Genomic DNA, 23,454 nt, shown 5'->3' with positions numbered 1-23,454 from the left:
TCTCAGTTCATTTGCATTATGGTTAGTGTATATAATTAGTATTATTAACGTGAACATACATGTTTCTGGGCTATTATTCATACCTGTCATTCCATTCCCATGACACACCCAACAAGACAATAGAAGTATTTTGCATTGAGTGTTTTTTTTCCTACTGCAGCTGTTTTCCACACTAAACTCAATACTCTTAGTGCAGTTTTCATTTCTGTATTTATAGATTTTGGAGAGAAAATGCTGTATGTCTATACATAAATACTGTACATCTATATGAATGAATCTTTTTTTCTGGTGTCTGTCACCAGCTCAAATAAACATATAAACAGCTGAAACAACAGGATAATTCTTCTGTCAGGTTGTCAGTCAGGTTTGTTTTGGAAAACCTGAATAATTTGGAAATTCGCACGAAATTATGCTGCGTTCAGAGCCTCATGGAAAATTCAAACTTGTCAATGTAAACGTGATTGTCAGTACCACGTGTGTAGAAATGGCAAAACCCAAACAAAATAATCTTGCTTTGTTATTTTTTGGATATCCCATAAATCTTAAAGCTACTTTGGTACAAAAACTAAACCACAAAATCTATTTAGAACCTTTTTTTCTAAACAGTATGAACAACAACTGTTTCTTCACTTGCCCCATCATGCTGAAAGTCAGTGCTCACATTACATTAAGCATCTCCTGCTGGTTATTTCAAATTTTTGGGAGCATTCATATGCTCTTGTTTGGTAATAAAGGTATTTCCAGCATGGTTTGAAGAAAGCTGAGATTGAGACTTTTAATATTCATACAACAGTGGGCAAATAATGATTTGTATCAGCAATTGTATAAAAAAAAATACATACACATAAAATGTATATGTAGATATATGTTCAATTTACTCTTGCTCATACCTTTGATTCTTATGTACATTTTCTATCTTTTACTCCAGTATGACTTTTGGATTCTTTTACCTTCTTTTACCATTGACCTTTCTGCTGAAGCCTCTGTAGGAGTTTATTATCTCAAAGTGCATTGTGAAACCATGTGATTTTTTAAAACTATTTTTTAATTCCTTTTTTCTTTTGTTTTCGCATATTTTCTTTTTGTTCTGTTTTTCTTTGTGTTGTGTGAAAAGTCCTAAGTCGAATTGAGTTGACTGATTATTTATTACAAAATCAGTTTCTGTTCTTGTATGTGTTTTAATTTTCCAACCTGACGTTAGAAAGATATAAAACCGATTTTGTCAACATAGCCTGAACGCAGCATAAAGTGGGCGTGTTAAGTTGGATCGGTGGGCGGGGCCGTGTCAGACAGGTGTAGAGGCTCAGTCCTGTGATTTAGGTGCCTCTCCTGTGCGTGACGAACGGAACAGGTTTCTGTTTGGTCAGCACACGCTTTATTTTTATTTTCTGTGCCAACTCAAACACAACTTTACTGTTTCCGTTTATGTGTTTACTTTTGCTTCTCTGTTAAGATGTTTTCGCAGTAGCTGCAGAGGACTTTTTTTTTGCCCTGGAAATGAAGTTAAAGCTGTTTACATACTGCACTAAACAACATTCAACTCGTATTAGTGGACAAAAGTGGATTATCTTTCTTTTCTAAGCGTCATATATGAGAATTGAAGAGGAGACACCTGTCACACCTGCCTACAGGTGTGTGTGGACTGCTGCCTGCTGTCAGCTCTGGACTTCCTGTCTCAACTTGATGCATTAATATCGATAATGAAAGCTTAAAAACAGCGAAGAAGAAGGACGTTGATTGAGAGCAGATATTTTTGGACTAAAGATGGAGTTGACAGGTCAAAGGACAAAAAGTCTGGCGCTGCTTTTACTAGTTGGTGAGTTTTCTGTTTCACTAATTTACATGAGAATGCACTGTTTTATTCACAGTCTGTGCTGTCTCTTAGTAAAACATACTAAAAGTGTTGAAAACGCATTAACTTCTTGTTCTTTTATAACATTGAGTTACAGCATGTCTGATACTAAATACTGTCCTTTCAATATGGAATTGGCCAACTGCTTCACAGAAACATGAAAAGGGGAAAATGGAAATAAATACCATCTTATGGGGCTTCATGGTAACTTACATTTCTCATTCTATTACTATAATAACAATATAATATTCCTAAAAGCCCCTGAAGGGAGGCTAAAGTTACATTTAGGTACTTTTTAAGGAATAAATCCTACAGTATTTGTATAATATTTTAATTATATTCCCTAATAGAAATGTGGCCTGTAGGAAAATTTTAAAGGTATCAATAACATGTTTTTCAAAATCATCTTTCTGGTTCCTAAGTAGTGTGTCTGTGCAGTCTGAATCTGCCTTTGCTTGAGGTTACAGTCTCAATATTGTTTTCTGTAGTTACATTATACGGCCAAAGGTATGTGGACACCCCTCATCTCGTGCATTTTGTCTGAATTGAATTGTCTTCTTTTTGATTCGCGGATGTGTATTTTTCCTGTTTCTGTGGGAAAATTACCTTAAATTAAAGATGATGGTTGATCAATACAGTATAAGATCTTTGGCCAAAAGTATCTGGACACCCATGTCAACTGTTAAATTAGTCTGAGGCCGTTTTTAGGCCCTTTCGTTCCAGTGGAGGAAATGATCATAAATTAATTCAAGATGATGATTAATTAATACAGTTTTTGATTTTTGTCCAAAAGTATCCGGACGCCCATGTCTACTTTAAGTCTAAACATCTTTTTTTTTTTTTTTTGGTGCTTTTGTGGTCTGTTTGATCCAGTGAAGGGAAATCAAATGCTGTTGTTGCCTGTAGTCACACTGTATGGCCAAAAGTATGTGGACACCCCTGGTCTTGATGTCACAGTGCATTTTCTGACTATTTTTTTTATGTGTGTGAGTGTATTTTTCCTGTTTCTGTAGCCATTAAAGATGATGATTCATAAATACAGTGTACACTATTTGGCCAAAAGTATCTGGAAACCCATATCTGCTGTTACATTTGTCTTAGGCTGTTTTTGGTGCTTCGATTGAGGCCATATTTGATCCAGTGGAGGAGAATGTAAATGCTATTGTTGTCTGTAGTCACACTATATGTCACACTATATGGCTCATGACTCATTCTGTGCATTTCTGTCTCATTTTTTTTTTTTATGGAAGTGTATTTTTCTTGTTTCTACAGATAAATGAATTTAAATTGAAGATGATGATTCAATAACTCTTTGGCCAATGTTACATTAGTCTGAGGCTTTACGCTAGGATCGGGGCCCCTTTTGTTCCAGTGGAGGCAAATCTAAATGCTTCATGCTGTAGGCACACTATGTGGCCAAAAGTATATGGACACTCCTCGTTGTGTGCATTTATGTCTAACTGTATTTGGACGCCTGTGTCTCCTGATACATGGTCTGTTCTGGGCCTCTTTATTTCAGTGAAGGGAAATCTAAATGCTACAAGATAAGTTGATATTTCAGACAGTAGTGAGCCAACAGTTTGGGGAATGACCTCTCCTGTTTTCACAGCCTGTAGCAATTCTTGTGCACAATTCAGGTCCATAAAGAAAAGGTATTCCCAGTCTGGTGTGGAAGACTTTGACAGCAACTTTGAGAATTTGAAAAGTCGGCTGTGAGCCAGGTCTATCGCCCAATATCATTACCTAACCACTGACCATGTGGCTGGATGGGAGCAAATCCCTGCAGCCACAATTAAAAATCTGAATGGAACATGTGCACAGAACACTGAATGCTTCCTGTCACATTTAATTTTCAGTCGTCCACATACTTTCGTCCCTGTCGTGTATCTGTTTGTCCCTGCAGGTGTGGAGAAAGAAGCAGCGTGACAGAATGTGGCTCAGTCACATTCTTACTTTTAGTCAACATGAATCAGAACTTATTGCCTAACATGCGCCTTCCTGTTTCTCTGACTAATTATGTTGCTTTTGTTTCCTTCTTCTTTAGCAGAGATTAAACTCTGACAAACTTGAGGACTGTGCTGCTCCAGTTAAAAGAGCAAATGCACATATTAGATTATTGTTGTTTTAACTTGCAACCACACATGTGAAATGAAGTTAATGTCAGCCTGAGCGAACAGGAAAAGCTTGTGTAGCAGCCTCAAGTGTTTGTCGAGAGTGTTTGTTGAGTGTTTAACTCTTTCATTGAGTTTGGTGTCAATCTCTCTTGACTCACTCTCACCTCTTTCTCTTTGCCTTTCTCGAAAGTTTTACATTTACCTCTTTCTTCCTGTTACAACACTGTCTCTTTCTCCCTCTTCTGCACATTTAGGTCACCCACACTGTGGTTCTTTGTTGGCCAAATTTAAACTTTCTGTGTTTGTGAAGAGATCTGTTGCCTCTGTTTCTCACAGTTTTGTTCGTGTGTCCTTGCTCTGACTGTGTGGGATTTTTTTTTTCTGTGGGAGTCCATGTCCCATATCAGCTTTAGTGTAATCATTAATTCAGCTCATGAATCAGTAACCACAGACAAAAAAGTGTGTTCACCCCAGAAATCAAAGGGCAAATGTTTGGTTTTTCCTGTTTGAGTTGTTGATGTGGCGCTCTCACATGCTTTCATCCATGTTTGTGTCGGTCCCACGTTTAGATATAGATTTTTAACCAGATGAGATAAAAGAGCAATCAGTCATAGTCGTCAGCAGCTTTGATAGTTTGACACCTCACTGACACGAGACTACCACGTTGTATTGAAGCTGCTGAAAGCTTCAATTAATATTTGATTCAATCTCTTTGAAAAATATCAATTTTAAAATTCAAAAAACTGAGTAATATTAGGTGCCTGTGTACAGATTTTGGACCTGTCCAGGAAAATATTGTATTCCTGCCAGAGGTGGCAAAAGTCCACACATTCTTTAGCTGTTTCTAAACGCACCACAAACCACGTATACACTTGCTCTTGGCCAAGTAACCTAAAAAAGGACAGGTCATTGCGTCACTGAATTTTGCTTTGGTGCCAGACTGGGGTGTCAGCTGTATTGAAGTCTAAGGGAGATGCACATAGAAACACACTACAACCCAACATATCTATCATGTCGTATGACTTCTGATGTAGAAATGCCTCCAGAAAATGAAAGAACACGCTTCAGAGAGTAGGCTGCATAATACAAAGCCATGATGTCTTACCATTTATCTGCTGACGACACTCAAATAGACATGCAGTTAAAATATCAGATCCTAGCAGCTGAGCAAAACTTACAACCTGTTTCCTTCTCACATTTAATGATGATACATCAGAGGTTATTATTTTTGGTTCTCCAGTATCCACCAGCTCCCTTGGAGTGAATCTGGGCAGATCTCTGCTTTGATAATCAGGTCAAAAACGTTCATTCAAGTTTCTTCTATCTCAGGATCATCTCCAAATCAAGTCTTTTTCAGCAGCTGTTAAGGTAACAAATAGGAATAGAAACCTGCAACTACCACCGATGTGCAGCTAAGATAATGCAGGCTCAGAAAGGTACCAACACTGATTAGGCTTGATTCAATTGAAGGGGACTTTTGGGCCTTGGTGGAGGTATGCACTCTACTGAGTGTCATTCAAGTCAAAGATGTGATTTGGTTACAAACCAATCGAAAAGAGAGCCAAATTTTAAAGTTCACAAAGGGGTCAGGTGACCATAACCAGTCCAATTCTCAGATCCAATCTTGAAATATTTTCTATAATCTTAAAACTAAACCAACAATTCTGAAAAATTAAAAAGAACAGTGACACTCGAATCATCGATATGAAGTAAATGATTTAAAACGACACAAAACGTAAAGTCAATGTGGGAAAAACTCCTCTAAAACTGCACCTAAAACCATCATTTAACACTTAAACACTCCATCACCGTAGCTCTTTATGAGCACGTCTGTAGCTCATAAAGGAAAGATTTCTGCTTTTGAGGAAAGAATTAACACAGATGAAAGCAGTATTGTTCAGGGTGTTAGCGCCGTCGCCCCACAGCATGAAGACCCAGTGTTCAAAACGTCCGCCCTCCTTTGTGGAGTTTGCATGTCTTCTCACTGTCTGCATGTCAACAAACGAGCAGGTCAGGTGATATGATGACTGCCCGTAGGTGTGGATATGAGTTTGTCTGTCTATATACAAACCTGTCTGGGGTATAACCCACCTCTCACCCAGTGCATTATGGGATACTGTCGTCCCTTCCTACATTCTTCTAACAGTATAAAGGTAAACAGAGAATGAACAGATCGACTGGTTTTCAAGACAGAAAGTTGTTTTAGGATTCATATGTACATACTGTGTGTCTGCTGTCAATAATGAAAGCACCTCATAGCGTGTCACTGTAGAAAGACAAAACATTATGGCTGCATCTAACAATTCTTTGTTTTACAGCTAAATCGATTCATTCATTAGTCTATAAAATGACTATCATCCTAAGTTCACAGGGCCAAGGATGACGTCTTCAAATTGCTTGTTTTATCTGACCAAAACAGTGAAAGACAATTACGTTCAACTTAAAGGAGAAAACATGTCATAGGAGCCCAACACCGTACTTTAGAGGAATTGCTGCTCTCTTTTTTTTTGGCTGTGCCGCAGGGACTCAAGTACTTGTGTTGTGCTGACCACCTTCTGAATCATTAATGTAATTGACATCACAGAGACGATTTTGTGCCTTTGGTTTCTATAGCTGTTGCTGGAGGTATTATGTTTTCAGGTTTTCCATCCTCGTCCATCTGTCCTATTCTTGTGAACGTGATTTTAGGAACACCTTAAGGGAAATTCTTCAAATTTGGCACAAATGACCACTTGGACTCAGGGATAAACTTATTAGTGGTCAAAGGTCAAAGGTCACTGTGACACATTTTTGGCTATTACTCAACAATTCACATGATAATTACAACAAAATTTTGCACAAATGTCTAATAGCATAAAATGATGATGTGTTCATGTTCCGTAAAAATCAAAAAAAGATATCCGAATTTACAATGATTTAAACCAGAAAAAAGAAGCAAACGCTCATATTAGAGAAGCTGGAACAAGCAAATGTTTGGGGTTGCTATCGGCTTGACTTTAGCGATAAAGATCTCAGTTGGTCAGTTTGTCGACTACTTTAGCTGAAATATCTCCAAATCTATTGGAGGGATTACTATGAAATTCTGTACAGACATTCAGGGTGAACTGTAACAACATCAGTGATCCCACGACTTTTCATGTATCTCATTCATCAGGTCAAAACTTTGGTTTGTAACCAAACAACTGCAAAACTAAATTGACATTTTCCATCAGCCTCTTTCGTACTTTCGTGTTAAGTGCTAAGCTAGTGCTTTGGTATATAAATGATAAAATGTCACATATAATGGCAATTACCAGAGGCCAACGATTCTTGAAATCGTTAATTAAATGATCATGTATATATTAAATCATTTCTACATTTTACCCTTCTTCAGTGGTCGGTGTGCAGGGCGTCTTTGTGAAGCCTCCTCAGCCCGTCACCTCCCTGCGCTCCCTGGCAGAGAGTGAGACCAGGCTCCCCTGTCGCTACCAGGTGGAAGCTGGGGAAAAGGTGGTGCAGGTCACCTGGTTCAAGGAGCTCCCAGATGGAGGCAAGGACCAGATCATCACTGCACACTTCACGGACGGCCACACAGGTAGGCTGCAGCGATGGGTTACCAGTGAAAGGACTCTTTATTGAACAGAGCCTTTTTATAGTTACAGTAACTGTTTGGGCACAAGGTCTAGTGCTTCTGTCCTTATCAGGCTTTTGTCTAGGAATCTTACCTTCGACATTAGATATTACATCAATTTGATGAGCAATGAATATTACAGTTTTCTCCTGAAGTCTTATTTAAAATAAATAATACAATGATGACTTGAAATACCAGATTTATGTTTATTTTCTTAAATGTTCTTAAATGGTTGATTTCAACTGTAGTCAGATACGCTGTTTAATTACTGAAATAAAAACTTTCATAAGCACCTCAGTTACAGTTAATTGCCTTGAACTATGCTAATCGTCCAAATCATATTAAAGGTGCAGCAGGTGATTCTGGAGAAAGGTAGTTTTAGACGCTTTATTATTACCTTCATTCACTCTCAAAGATCATTGAGGGCAGGCCCTTATTTACAGTGATGTCGATGTTTGTGTTGAGATTAGAAGCACAGATCTACTCCAGTCCTCCGCTATCCCCTGAACAAGATATTGAGGCCTCCAGCTGCTTCAGTGGACTGTGATTGTACTGGGAAGCCTCGAGGTGTTATAAATATTTTCTTTGCTCAGATTAATTAAGCTAGAAGAAATTTAAACTTAAAATGTAATCTTTAAGAGTATTCATTTATATTATATTTATATTTATTCTGAATTGTTTTATTTTGGTCAAGAGGAAACGTGAGAAAACACAATTATGGTAGTAGACACACAGTTTGTAAGGTTATATTTCAACATTCATCCAGGCTTTCAATATAAATTCTCAAGGGGGAAAATAAAGGTGGGTATAAGTAAACGAAAGAAAATTAAACAACAAAATCGTTTCTGCTGTTGGTTTCTTTCTTAACTGTCACACAGCAGAAGTTAAGCACTGCAGCGGTGTTGCCAAATTGGATGGCTTTCTGCCCAAATTGAGCTATTTTTTATTTCATCAGCGGTTTCCACACTATGAAAAGTTGTCAGAACAATCAACGCCTGACATACATTTACTAAAAGTGATGGTCAAAAAACAAAACCAGATGTCATTCCAGTAACCAGTTCCAGTCAACTAGGTCGAACAATTTTTCTGTACAAATTTTTTTTCAGACGTACCTCTGTGATGAAACCCTTGTGAATGTTTACAAATCCGGCAACGCAGAGTGATTTAAAATGAGATCATCCCAGGAGACTGTGATTATTTGTCTGCAGGGTGGAGTTGTGACGTAATTGGACAAATGCTGATTCATGTCTAGTTTCTTTCTCAACGTTAAATAATTTTTACCAAGTCTTTCTCCTTGTTTCCATAATTTTAAAGTGCATTTTTGTCCTTTTAAGCTCTGAATAGATTATTGAATCTATTGTCTGTCCTCAGCAGAAGTTTTTGTTTTGTGTATCAGAGTTCGGACGCTACTCAGGCCGGGTGAGGTTTGAGAGCGGGACCCCCACAGAGGACTCAACTCTGCTCATCCCGAGCACGGAGGAGTCGGACGACGGCAGCTACACCTGCCACATCTCCACTTTCCCCAATGGAAACTTTGAGAGGCACATCACACTCACTGTCTGGAGTAAGAGTCATCCTCCTCCTCCTCCTCCTCCTCCTCCTCCTCCTGCTCTCGCTTTTCTTTCTTCCTCCCACACCTTCCTATTGTAATCCTATCAGAGCTGCTGTAATGATGTTTAAACCGTAATCATCTTCATAGAAGAAAAAGCAGACCAGGGGAACCTCAGCAGGTTTGCTGACGTGGCCAAAAACTCTTTCACTGAAGGCCATTTTAAAGTTTCAGTGGGTTGAAAGCAAAATGTGAATAAGATTGGATCTTTCTTAACAGTTTATTCAGTATAAAATAGCAAGTGGAAAATACAAGAAAAGGTTGCATAAGGTGCGTTGAAGATAAAGCAGATAGGTAGTATCTATCTAAACAAGCTGATTTTGTGCCCAAGCCAAGAGCAGAAGGGTTTTTTTTATGATTAAAGATAAGCAGGTTCGACCACAGGGTTTGATTCAGTTTGTGATACGCTTCCAAGTTAAACATACTACAAGATAGATGACTTACCTCTTTTCTATGCATCCTGCTAACAGCTGTGTTCAAAAAAGAAAAATAGTATTCAAAATGGGTTGCATCTTTCTTCTACTCACTGTTCCTTGTAGCTGCTTTAAGTCAAGTACGCTTTTATTTATATAAATCACAAATCTGCCTTAAGGAACTTTGCACCTTCTGTCCGTGGACTCAGAGGAAGTCTGCAATAGATGTTGTATGTACAGAGTAGACAGAAATTACAACTGGAAAATTTCAGTATGGACAAAGAGAATCACAATATTAAGTAAATAAAGTAATGCACAATATACAGTGTATTTATTGGCCCAGTAACGTAGATTTAAATTAATATGTATTAGTCAAATAATTAAATTGTAGTCAATGGGCCTATTAAAGCCATAATACGAAGCTGAATTGCTTCCATTGTTGTAACAAGCTCAGCATCTGCAGCAGCCACACACTTTTGGTTCTGTTAAGGCCATAATTGCCCAAATTTACCATAATTCATTCATTCAGTCTCACAACAAGTAGGTTTGCGCTGGAAACAACACTTAAATACTTCTTTTCAATTAAAATACATAAATGCCAAATAAAATGTCCAGTTTCTGCAGTACTGTCATTGGTCACTTGGTCATGTGGCAGAATATTTTGGATCTCCTCCTCCATCACTTGCTGACGGGGTTACTTTGTGTCAAGGTTTTCTGTGGAAATCTTGAAATAAAACCCTGCAGAGATATTATCTGTTCTACATAACTTCCATGGTGACAGTTCACACATAAACTTGTCCTAACACGCCACTGATCAGACGAACCAGCAGAAATACACACACTAGTAACCGACAACCTCCAGCACTGAATTCTCTCTGTACTGTAGTGTAAACCTTCTTATGCAAACTCAGACTTGATTGATTTCTACAGTTTTTATGCATCTGGGTTGTTTTGGTGGTTTTATTTGTCCACAAGCCGCTGTCATCTCTTATTAAATGATGGAATCGTTCCGTCATTGGGCTTTTTTCTTGCGGTGTGTAGAAAACCTCTTCCCAGATACCAGCTGTCTATCAAACACTGTGGGCGGTCCTGTGAGGTCATGTTTGTTGGAGTATCTGTTTGTAAAGCTTCTACAGGTGGTGCCCTCTTCTTTGTGTGCTAATCCATAATGGATATTTCTGCTAATGCTAACTACCTGTTTTGTCTTCATGTGTTAATAATCCAGTGGAAACTCACCAGGTGTTACTACTGAGTGTTTACGACATTGAAGGCTGTCGTGACTGAAGTGTGAATCACAACCTTGTTAAACCAGTTAGTGACGGAAATGAACTTATGTGAAAATATCACATGTTTTATTGCACAATTATCATTCACGTGAGGATGTCACACCCTGTTGCTGTCCACCATCCATCGTGGATCACTCAGAAACATCTTGGTGGTACATTGTTTTCTTGTTTATTGTCTTCTCTTTGCTCCAGGATATATCCAATACCTTTTTTATAACAATATTCTTATGTGGATCTTGTTGCTCAAACTCATCCCTGGCACACAGTGACAATCACAACACAAACATACAAAAACATTCAGAGAAATCCTCGTTTCAATGGATCTAATTACAGAAAAGACAAATAAGCTTTGAGCGGACTTTGGGAAGTATCAATTAAATCTGAATGCAGTAACAATGCATGCTGTAATTTCGGGGAATTTGATTTAGCTCATCATTTTTAATGCTAATACTGTTTTTATTGTGTTTTTAACACACAAAACACAGTTCTGTAAGAGTAAGACAATACAGAATCTGAAGAAATAGCACAATTACACACAACATAGTAAAGGTTTTATGTTTAAAAAACATAAATAAAGTATAATTAAACATATATCATGTGTTTGATGAGAATAAATGAACAAAAGAAACTTCCTCTAAAGCGAAAAATTATTGGCCTCTTGCTGTTATTACCTTTATTTTTGTAATTACTTTATCCAAACAAAAACATTAAAATATTTGAATGGATTTTTATTTAATACTTTGATAAAATGAAGCCTAGATACAAGTATATTGATTTTTATTTATTTATTTATTTATTTTTATTTTATTTATTTATTTATTTATTTTTTTTTACAGTTTTTGCTTTCTGTAGTACGTCTTGATTTGTCAGTGACATTTTAAAAATCAAGGTTACAAGGTGCTTTACACAAAAATTCAAGATTAAAACAAGATTTTAAACATTTCAAGATTAAATAAAAAACAAAGTGCAGAATACAGATTAAAAAAAGGAGATGCTGAAACATATTAGAACTGGAAAAATAAAATAACTTTTTAGAATAAGTAATTCTTGACATATAAAAAATGCTCTGCTTGGAAAGTTTATTCCTGACTGACTGTTTTATTCTGCTAAAAGTTTAGTTATGTAGCTAAAACATCTTAAAATGACATCTCCCCCTTCTTCTCAAATGGACACAAAAAGTCTCCTCCTTAACTGCAGAGTCCAATCTTGGTGTCTGTGCACTGAGTGTGTTGCATGTTGGACCACAAAGAGCCTGAAAACAGCCTTCAAGTTTCAAACTCTGCTCACACTGTACATCATTGTGCACAGTGAAACTCAAACATCCAAGTGAAGAAAAATAAGCAAAACACATGTTTGAGTGAAGGGTGACTTTAAGTTATTACTCCCTCCTAAACTCGTTCTGTTCCTCCTCTTCTGTCAGTTCTACCGATCTCCTCCCTGGAGCCAGTGTCCCTGGTGGAGGGCCAGTCGTACCGTGTGGCCGCCTCCTGTCGAGCCGTGGGCCGCCCACTTCCCCGTCTCTCCTGGGACACCGACCTGCCGGGCCAGTCCACCAACCGCTCCAAGGAGGGTGGGTCCGTGTCCAGCTACTACTCCCTGCACCCCCTGCGCAGCATGAACGGGAAAAAGCTGGACTGTTTGGTGTGGCACCCCGGCCTGAGCCAACCGCGCAGGATCTCAAACCACCTGGTGGTGCAGTGTGAGTACAGCTGATCAAGATGCTGAGTTTTAAGGCCAAAATAGACGAGGAGGAGTAGATGTGTCATAGCTCATGGAGATCTGAATAAACTGAGAATGAAACCCCTCAAATGAGAAGAGAGAAGTTTTTTAAATATATATTTTTGTTTTCTGAAATCTTTGGTGAGTAATTTAACCCCCATCCACAGTTTGTTTTTATCTTTTGCAGCTTGGAGTACCACTTCCATTTTTTTTGTGCATGACATTTAGGGAATATGGCAATCTTACTTTCTGAGTGTTTCGTTTTGTTATCCTTTGGAGTTAGGACACATCATACTGTATGCAGGTCAGCCTTCTCCACTGGGCTATGGGCCAGGTCTTTTAGCTCCTCCTGCTAATGGCTAATTTAACCAATGGCATTTTTTCCCCTGTAGCTTCCCTGCGAGAGCTATTTGTATAGCCTTCCTGCTGTGAAAATAAATGGGTGGTGGTAGACTAAACATTAGACAATATTGGCAGGTTGCTGGGAAAGTGTATGAGTAATGCTACATCCTCCACCACCATTATCACTGTTGGTGCTTCAGTCGGAACTTCAGTTCTTGTAATCTGCAACAGCTGTTTGTCCAGTGTAAAAGACAGCTCAATGACATCCGGAGGAGAGGATTCATGATTCATGATTCATGAATCTATTGACTGTAGTCTTAGAAATATTTGAATTTAACACAAATGCCATGTGACTTCAACTCTTTAACTTGTAAACATTTAAAGATAATTGTGCAAAATCAACTTTTAATTTTCTTGACAACAGATGTACAATATTTGAATTAATCTGACAGCAGGAGGAAAAGATCCATTTGGCAGTGACTAGAGCAGCAGTCGGACAGAGTTTATTTGGAAGTTATAAAAACAAATTTATATATATATATATATAAAAAAAACTAGAATGGCACTTACAGTCTCACTCATAGAGACCAGCCACCTAAATACGGCTGATGTTTTTCATCAAGATCCATGCATTATTCCCTGAGAAATTAACAAAAATGTTGAAAAAAGCCCTATTCTTAAATGGTAAGAGAAAAAGAAAGTGAGAACATCAGGACAAAAGCTTCTGCACACTGTTCACCTCACTTGCAGTCATGAATGAATTTTAATAATAATGTTTCGGTACAACCGCCATCAGGTTATCTTGAGAAAAGTCTTCTGTCTATCTATTTTGTTATCTTTATCATTGCAAAAGTTTTACTCTATGAAAGAAAGTGATAAGTAATTCCTGAATCTGTCACTTAATCCAGATCCACACTGAAAGTTAATGGGGTCTTCTCTGGGCTGAGACCCATCCTCTATCCACGTTTGGTGTAAATGCATTCAGTTGTTTTTGTGTAATCCTGCCGATAAACCAACCAACAAAACCGTCTTAAAATGCAAGGTTTTTGATGCATTATATGGATGAATATTTTGTATCACTGCATGTTCATGTCTGTGTTTCTGTGTCAGACCCCCCAGATGCCAAAATCTCCACCTCTACAGAAGAGTGGATCGTGGGGTTGGATAAAGCTGAGCTGGTCTGCAGCAGCGGAGGAAACCCCACACCTCAGAACATCACCTGGACACGGTACCGTCATCAGCCTGTCTGCTGCTCATACATACATACAGTTTAACTCTGTCTGGCTGCTGACAATTACATGTTAAATTCACCCCACTGTGATGCTATCTGCACTGCTAAATAGCTCTTTACATGGCACTGGAATGTGTCTCCAAACATACATAAGCCACAGCTACACACTCGCGAACAACAAAGAAGTGTGCTTCAATGTAAAGGAGGGCGTCTTTCTCCCCTCCGATTCATCGCAGGATAAAAGCTTCGGTGTCTTGTTGCGCAATTGGAAGTCAGAAAAAGAGTGAGGGAGATATTTTCACACGAGGGAGGGAGTCAGCGACACAAGGAAGAGCAGGAGACACATGCTAAGCACTTAATCATAGTGCCATGCTTTAAATATCACTGTAATGCCTGGTAAAACACAGGGTCTGCAATTTAATTAGAGACACTGCACCAGCCATTACAGCTACGACTGAACACACAATGATCGAATGTTGTGTGTGCTGAGTGAGTAATATTTCAGCCATGAGGCAATCTTGAAATATTAAGATTATTCTGGATTAAACCTATTCAACAGCACAGACGCTTCGGCGCGCTCATCAGTGTAAACTCAGATGAGCATGTTCAAACACACAGAGGCTTTACTTGATTTACTTTTTTTGCCAAGATAAGATCGATATCGCTCTCATGCAGCTGTTTAGCTTAGCTGAGCATAAAGACTTGAAACAGGTGAAAACGGCTAGCCTGGCTTCATCCAAAGGGAACACAATATGCCTACCAGAGGAATACTTTTGGCTGCTAAAGATGTATTACTCACCCTATCTTTATCATTCTCAACCATCTACTCTGTGTCAGATGCAATCTCCACCTGTGACTCTATTATAAAGGAGAAGCTAGGTGGGGTTTTGAGAAAAGAAATCTGAGCTGGCTGGAGCCAGTTTTTTTTTGGGGTGGGGGGGGAGCAGCACAGTGAAACACTGGGGCAACATGACCCCTCTCAGTGGACCTAATCAGAAACTGGCTTTCCATTATGTGGCCTGTGATGGCTTCAGCTGCAGTGTGAGACTCACTAGCTGGACTTGTTTAAATCCCTCAAACCTGGTATTTATTCGGTCTATTCAGATCAATGGGCGCCACTTGTAAGCCCAGCAGGTTTTGATTCAGGTGCATGCGAATTGGTGGTTAGACTCTGCAGTGAACCTGATCCCATGTCGTGTTTGTTTAGCAGAATCACTTCTGTAATGCAAAACCAGTTGCTGCATTTTATGCAGTAGTTTTTCCCGATCAGATATCGCTGTGTTGGCATTGTTCCTACAACATCATAGTTGATCATTGCAAATGACTGTCCTGTTTTTGTAATGTCATAGATAGTTCTAGCTCTAAGTTAAGATAAGATCATGGTTTTGGTTAAAATAAAGGAGATACATACTCATTTTCAAGTTCATAATTTTATTCTGAGTTTCTACTAGAATAGGTATACATACTTACGTGCTCAAAAAACGCATTAGTTTTCTCATACTGTCGAGTGCTGCAGCACTGTGCTGCAACTCTGTCTGAAACGCTCTGTTTAAGCTCCTGTCTCTTTAAGGCCCCCCCTCCTGATTACTTAGTCTGCTCTGATTGGTCAGCTCACACATGCCTGACCCAGCACCATTAACAACAACATAGCAGCTGTGCTAAATCCATTCTTACATGCCAAACTAGTCACTGGGCATAAATTATGCAAATGTCTGTCATGCAAATGTCTGTCATGGTGATGTAGTGTGATCAAGTCTGTGATGAAGTCACAGAATTAAAGGCGGGACTACTGATGAGGTGTTTAAGGAGCAGTGTTTTGTGTGGGAGAGAGGAACTTCTGTTGGTGCAGACTTAACCATTTTTAACTTACAAGATCTTTTACATACACAAGACCCCAACACTGAAGAAAAAGGAAAAAAACGAAAAAGTATGATAGGTCTCCTTTAAAGGATCGATTCACCCAAAAATGAAACTTCAGTCATTATCTACATGACAATGGACATCAAGTGAAGTCTCGTAGTCCACAATACATTTTTGTAGCTTTTAAATCACAACAGCAAAACAACTGAAGTAGATGGGACTTTTTAAAAACTTAAAACAACTGGAAAAAAAACAAAAAACTTGAAGTGGCTCAATACAGCTCGTCCAAGTCTTGAGAAGTCCTAAGATCATAAACTGATTTGAAAAGATTTTATCTACACCCTTTCTAAAGCCAAATCTTCACTGTAGCTGCTAACCTAAAAACATTAGGTTGCTTGAGCTCGACCACGCGTTTTGGGTGTAAATAATGTCTTTTCAAATCTATTTGGGATCTCAGGGCTTCTGGAGACTCGGATTAAGTCACAAGAGCTGTATGGAGCCATTTTATGTTTTTTTTTTATAGTTTCAAACAAGTCCCCCGTCTACTCCAATGATTTAGGAGAATGCTGCAACACTGATGCTGTTTTGATGTGAAGCTCCAGAAATGTTTTGTGGACTATGAAACCTACAAACTTTCCATCAGCATGGGGGTGAGTAGATAGTAACAGAATTTTCATTGTTAGGTGAACTATTCCTTTAAGCAAGTGGTTTTGTTGCCAAAACCAAACTGTGACAGAAAACTGAAAATAAAAAGTAATGAACAAAAAAGTCGCTACAACTCACTCTTTGTAGTGAGGTGCAATGATGTTTACTGGAGCAACATTAATCATGACACTGTAGGAACAATACTAACACAACAATAACAGATAAACCCTGTTGAGTTAGATCAAATGTCATTACATTTTTGTGTGTTTCCTCCTCTGACACTTCAAGAGAAATAGTTTGAACTGGAATGAGGGTTTGTACTTAGTTCCTGTCCTTTCTCACTCACCTACGTGACTCACAGCTGTGTTTTTAAGCAGTGACTCATGGGTCTCTGTGTTTATGACCTCTGCGATGCATCATTGACGGCATCAATTAATGCTGACATTTTCCTCTGATTATTCACAGGCAAGGAGGAGCTCTGCCAGATGGGGCGTCTGCCGTTGGAGGGAAACTTGTTTTTGGGCGGCCCCTTCGTTTGAATGACAGCGGGGTGTTTGAGTGTGTGGTCAGGAGCAGTGTGGGAATAGGAAAAGCAGAGTACATGTTGACAGTAACAGGTGAGTGCAAAGATATTTCAGCTCAGTGGTTAAGATCACAAAGGATATAAATGAGAAAGTGTCCTGCTACTGTTTGCTTTGCTTGTATTTTAGATGGAGGCAGTAACTGAATATAACTAAGTACTGTACTTCAGTACAATTTTGAGGCGTTTTTACTTTAATGGAGTATTTTCTTCCACAACACTGCATTTTGGAGGCAAATATTGTACTTTTACTCCACTACATTGTGATAACTTAATTTACTAGTTACTTTGCAGATTGCATGTGGCATCAGAGTCAAAGTAGCACATTTTTAAACTGATTTATTTTATCTGCAAGTAAAAGTATAAAAGCATTTAGCAAAATAAGAATCAAAAGTATCAAAATTACTTCTGAAAGTGAAGGGGAGAAAATGAGTGAACTGAGACCAAATGAGTTTTAATCAAAAGCAAAATACTGAGCAAAATCTCCTTTTAATTTGAAGTAATTGTGCAAATATGCTGCCCTCTTGTGATGGATGAAATGCATGAACAGATACTATTGAGCTGAATCGGGATCAAAACTGCTGCATGAAAGAAGTCACTGTAGTTTTATTGCTGTGTGAATGTGTTTGTGTAAGAGAGATTCATCAGATGTCTTCCTCATCATTCTTTCAGCGACTCCACGCACGGGCGGGCCCCCCATTGACAACCAGTTGCTGATCATTATTGGTGCCTCCGCTGGAGCTTTGGTCATGTTACTGATCATCATCGTCCTGCTGGTCAACCGCCACCATCGGCACAAAAACAAAAAGCTCGAGATGGAGCTCAGTGAAAAAACGTAAGATGACCCACATTCTCCTAAAAAAGCCATGTAGTGAGAAAGTGGAAAAGACTTTTATTTATTACCCCAGCAGTGATGACAGCTCAAATGTGAATGTTGTAATCTGTTATTTAAACTGTTTACAGTCTGAAATTACATTTTCACACACTATTGTTCAGTAAATCCTCTAAATGTGCTGTCTTTTATTTTCCCAGGGAGGAAATTAACAGTCTCTCCAGACAAGCTTCCTTCAGGAGACTCAACTCTGTCAGCACAGACCCCCGAGTGCAGGTACAAACACACACAAAGACACACACACTATCCTGCTGAGAACAATAACCAGCAGGGTTGAGAGAAACCAGGTCAACACACCCGTCCTGGTCGGGCGTAGCCGGGGTGGAGCTGTTTGCAAGTCAGCAGCCGCGTCTGCTGTGGAGGCCGATGATTACAGGCTGCTGGCAGCAGCTTCAAACAAATAGCAGGCAGTGTTACACTTATTATTAATATCTCACTGTGGTGATTCATTTTATTTGTCTTTTGTGTTGAAGTTGACTAACTTTCTTTCACTTTCTTTTTTTTTCCAGCCTGAAGATTACGCTCTGCTCAGAGTAGACAGCCGAATGAAAAACAGCGAAATGTCTCTGGTGAGTTCCTCACATGACCAGAGGAAACAATGTGGAGTGGAAGAAAATTTAAAAGAGTTTGATAGATTTGGTCACAATAAAGGAACATGAGTGCTCTGATGCTGGTTATCAAGATTTATTCAGTTCTTCTGATAAGGATAACATGAAAAACAGATGATGCTCACTGCGAAATTACATGAATCAGATCCAGAATATGTTAAATTTAGTTCACTGACAGTGTAGCAGGAGAGCCTTTGTGTACAAAATCAGTTTGGACAAAAATATTACCAGTTGAAAAAATGGATAGATTATGCATTAGAGAGGGGGCAAGGTGTACATGGCTGGAGGCTTTTTATGCTTTATGGCAGAAAAAAGCTAAGAAACCACTTGATTAGTTGCTAAACAGTAAATTACATTACAAAAAATAGCTGATTCTGGCTTCTGGGATGTTTTACTCAATGAAAACAAGTAAAGTAATTGAGTAGTCTGGATTTCAGAGATGATATTAAGTCACATTAAAAGCCTGATTTTAGTTAAAGAGCTTTGCCACCTTACATCTGAAATGCTGAGTATTCCCATTTAAAATTAAAACAGTCAGCATCAGTCAACAGCTTTCTTTCCTCCATTATAACACAAATTATTTTACGCTTACACATTACAGTTGCTACATTTGCATCATTGTTGTTCAGAAGAGTCCTGTAAGAAAACAAACATTTGTTATCAGTGTTGTGACTGTTTGGGTCTCCTCCCTGCCTGCAGGAACGACCCATCTACAAAGGCAGCCAGTCCACTCTGGGTGGAAAGTGGGGTCCTCCGGGAGGGGTGGAGGTGGACGAACTGGGACGTCCCGTCGTCTGGCACGATGGAGGAGCAGAGATGGACAGAGAGAAGGAGGAGCGCAGGAGGAGGGTGGAGTCGTACCTGAAGAGCAGCAACATGTCACTGGTATGTGACACGCAGCTGAGAGATTAGGATGAAATGCATTTAGTTTCGACTGTAATGTGTCATACTGTATTGTGTTTTAGTTACTGTCACACACTGTCATGGAGACAGAGAAAAGGACAACAAACTAATATATTGGAAACGCATGATCAGCTACTTTGAATTGTTTCTATATAAAAAAAACATTTGTCAGGATGACTCTGTCCCTTTTAAATTTGTGGACAAACAAGATGAAGTGTACTTGGAGGACTGTAACATAGAGTGGAAATTTTTTTCAAATCCTTACTTTGTTACGGTTTTGGACCAATACAACCTGATCTGGTCCCTTATTGGCCAGTTTCAGACAACAGGAAGTCATCAGCTACAGTCTACAGCGTTGCATTCAATGCTGCCAAAATGTAGTAAAGTTTATATTGTCGTCTTTTTTTCAAGTGGAGCTGGTGGTGTTTTACTGACCAGCCTGTTGCAAAATGATGTTGCTTGACGCTACTGCTATGTCAGAAAATATACCATTCTGTGTACTATTTCAGTGATTCTCGCCACTTTAAATCGTTGTATACACACTGCATGATGTCTGGATTGGTATTTGGAACATTATAGTGTTTCCATACCTGTCTTCTTTCATTTTTAGCCGTGATACATTGATTTTTACCATCACCTAACAGACCACACATGCAGTATCTGATAAGTTGTCGCAAAATGTTGTACAAAGTTGGAGTATGTATTTATTTAAAGATATAATGTGTTATGTTTCTGCATTAAAATGTCTAACAGACTAGATCTTTGTTATATATTTGTTGAGCTGTGTACTTAAACTATCCCAAATGTTTCCAACAATGTTCAAACCCAGGGAAATCCTCATTTTACTCAAAGTAACGGTGCGTTTCATTTGGTTGCCTGTCACTATAACTAACATCAGATAATATGTCAGAGAGTGAGGAAGGAAGTCAGCGAAAGAGACTAAATGTATCATGAATAAACTCTGAACATCTCTGCCTGCCTCACATAGATTTTTTATCAGCAATGATGGTTGTTTAACAACAAAGACAACAACTCCCATCATCCCACACTACTTATGTTGTTTTGATTGAGAGACCCCTAGTGGCAGAAATTACATACTGTGCATTTAACTAAAACTTTGTCCAATCAAAATAAGTATTCCTGAATCACAACCCTGTTTACATGATTGACGGTGTAAAAAATAATGACCTTTGCAGCAGAAAAGTAGTGATCTGATTTTTCACTCTGTCTAGGACTCAGGACTACCCTCCTCCCTGGTTCCAGTGAAGGCCCAGCAGGACGATGGTGTTGGCACCAGAGACCCAGAGCTGGGCCACCTCAGAGAGGGAGACTCCCCTCAGTCAGTAGCAGAGGAACATGAGGATGACGAAGACAGCGGCTCCTACCAGCTCTCGGAGGCACTCACCAATCACTTCTACTTCAGTAATGGGGTCCTCAGGCCCAAGCCACACTCCAACGCTATTCTGCTGCACCCCAGAGGACAGATCATCTAGACCACAGACTCTCTCCCACAGCATGAGCCGGTCTGCATTCCTGCATTGAAAATGACCTCATTCTTTGTAATGCAATGTTTGTTTTGTACATATTGACTGGAGGGTGTAATTAGACCCATGAATGATCCAAGCTTTGATTATTTTTTGCCTCTGGCATGTGAGTTTTTGATCCTTTATCGTAATCCTATAATAATTAGGATGTGATCAAAATATTTTGGGGACATGTTATGCCTTTATTTTGACAGCTGATGGTGGAGAGACGACAGGAAATGAGGTGAGAGAGAGAAGATGGTGATTATCATGCAGAAAAGGCCCCAAAGCCAGACACGAATCAGGGACATTGTGGTTCAATAATGCCCCAAAACAGGGAGATTTTTTTGATCCACTGATTGAGTTTTTCCTTTCACAATCCCTTACTGCCATTTTTCTTTTCTTCAACGTGCAAGAAATAAAGGTTCCTGTTGCACAGCGTTTACTGCATTATCTGCAGCGGTAAAATGTTGCATCCACTGCTTTGGTGACCTACAGCAATTTTAAAGCTGCAATATGTAAGTATTGGCCACACAACTAGGGGGCTGCATATCACCAGAGTAACCGCAACATGCTGCCAACTGTTAGCTGCTGCTGTTAGCTTTTTAGCACAGTTAGCAGTGCAGCTTGAGGTCCAGACTGGGAGTTCGGAGCACCGTGAGAGTTTTGGTGTTGTTTACATGAACTGCCATGTGGAGGAGGTTTTCAGATCCGTGATGGGAAGACCCAGCAGGGAATGCTGCCCCATAACATAACTGCAAATACTGTTATTTCTTTACATTTAGCTTTTAAAATTCTTACATATTGCAGCTTTAAACTCACAAAAGGAGATTCCCAAAAGATCCTCCGAACTTCTGATTCCTTGTTTACATCACCAACAATTTAGGGAGGAGGATGTGGACCAAGACAATTTCTAAGCTCCAATGTCTGGCTAAATTAAAGATAGGAAGGCAACTCTGGAGAACGATAGTTGATTGTTGAGTGTCATTCCCGGGCCGACAAATACCAACACTTTGGTAAGAATTCAGGCTGAATACCAACCCAAAGTATAGGTACAGTATTTGGCAGCCTGGGAATGAGACTCAACACTCAATTATCGTTCTCCAGAATCGCCTTCCCTACTTTAAAGAGTAAATTGTACTCAATACTTAGATTTTTTTCAGCTTGGATGCACCTGTGGATAAGAAGTTAGTGTATGTATATGTGTATGTATGTATTAAATATATATAAGGGAGAGACATAAAAAGTTACTGTGCGTTTATGATTATGTAATGAACAGCTACCTGCAACTATGAAAAGGTCAAAGAGGCTGTTACCCTGAGGATCTGAACACAGACATGGACATCAAACTGGTGGATGTTCATGGATAAACTCGGCAAACTGGTTTCCATCACCAGGGTTTAACATATCCATGTGAACTTGTAGGTGCACAGCAGTGGACAGATTGGATCAAACATGCAGGAGATTAACTTTAAAGCAGTGCTGTGTATCAACGCACAACCAGTTGTGTACATGTTGTGTAAATTGTTTTATATCTGTTTTCTATGAAACTGAAAAACTGACGTGTAAATGTTGTTTATTCATAAAAATACACCATAAAACAGTCATTGTTCTTTATTATAACCTGGGATAAGCTTGTTTCAGCTCACACATGAGGGTTAAAGGGCATCATTAATAACAGCAGCTGCAAAAAATGTAGCATTTATATTAGATTGTAGTGATTTCCTTGTTTATCCTTTTTCTGACGTTTACATCCTCATTAGGTCGGTAATGACTGAAACATGGATACAAGTAGAACATTTTTTTTCACAGGGTGGCTGGTCCCACCGTGTGTGATGGGGTGATGAGTTCAGTAATCACAGAGATCCTCAGTATAAAACGACTGGCTCTATGTTTTGAGAAGTATGCTTCTTCACTTCCTTGCCCAGTTAAATGAGAAATTTTGCACCACTCTTGTGTCTGTGATGTAAATATGAAACTACAGCCAGCAGCCACTTAGCTTAGCTTAGCACAAAGACTGGAAACGGGGGAGTCAGCTAGCCTGGCTCTCCGAAAGTAAACAGTAAAAAAAAAAAATCTGCCTGCTAGCATCCTCAAAGCCAACAAATTAACATGTTACATGTTGTTTATTTATTCTGACATTAACAAAAGTGTAAAAACCAACATGTTGATTTACAGACTGCTCAGCTATTTTATATGAGAGTCAGGCAAGCTGTTTCTCTGTTTACAGTCTTTGTGCTAAGCTAAGCTAACCGCCTCCTGGTAGT

The 23,454-nt window shown here is 39.0% G+C and overlaps 1 protein-coding gene across 1 annotated transcript; it reads left to right on the top strand.

Annotated features, from left to right (window-relative positions):
* The first annotated feature begins 1,321 nt into the window (after window positions 1-1,321).
* Window positions 1,322-22,794, top strand: nectin4b (nectin cell adhesion molecule 4b). The gene is made up of 11 exons (XM_073490632.1): window positions 1,322-1,816; window positions 7,340-7,540; window positions 8,973-9,140; window positions 12,305-12,583; window positions 14,056-14,173; window positions 17,147-17,298; window positions 17,934-18,096; window positions 18,294-18,369; window positions 18,663-18,722; window positions 19,461-19,646; window positions 20,897-22,794. The coding sequence occupies exons 1-11, from the start codon at window positions 1,765-1,767 to the stop codon at window positions 21,155-21,157; spliced, it is 1,716 nt and encodes a 571-aa protein (XP_073346733.1). The 5' UTR covers window positions 1,322-1,764; the 3' UTR covers window positions 21,158-22,794.
* Window positions 22,795-23,454: the final 660 nt, after the last annotated feature.

Source organism: Pagrus major, chromosome 21, assembly GCF_040436345.1.
Source record: "Pagrus major chromosome 21, Pma_NU_1.0".
NCBI classification, from domain to species: domain Eukaryota; kingdom Metazoa; phylum Chordata; class Actinopteri; order Spariformes; family Sparidae; genus Pagrus; species Pagrus major.
This window is presented reverse-complemented; position numbering and strand designations above follow the sequence as displayed.

Coding starts and splice junctions, on each gene's coding strand:
- nectin4b (XM_073490632.1), top strand. CDS start 1,765: ATGGAGTTGACAGGTCAAAGGACAAAAAGTCTGGCGCTGCTTTTACTA. Junction 18,723..19,460: donor AAAACAGCGAAATGTCTCTG/GTGAGTTCCTCA, acceptor CCCTGCCTGCAG/GAACGACCCATCTACAAAGG. Junction 19,647..20,896: donor AGAGCAGCAACATGTCACTG/GTATGTGACACG, acceptor CACTCTGTCTAG/GACTCAGGACTACCCTCCTC.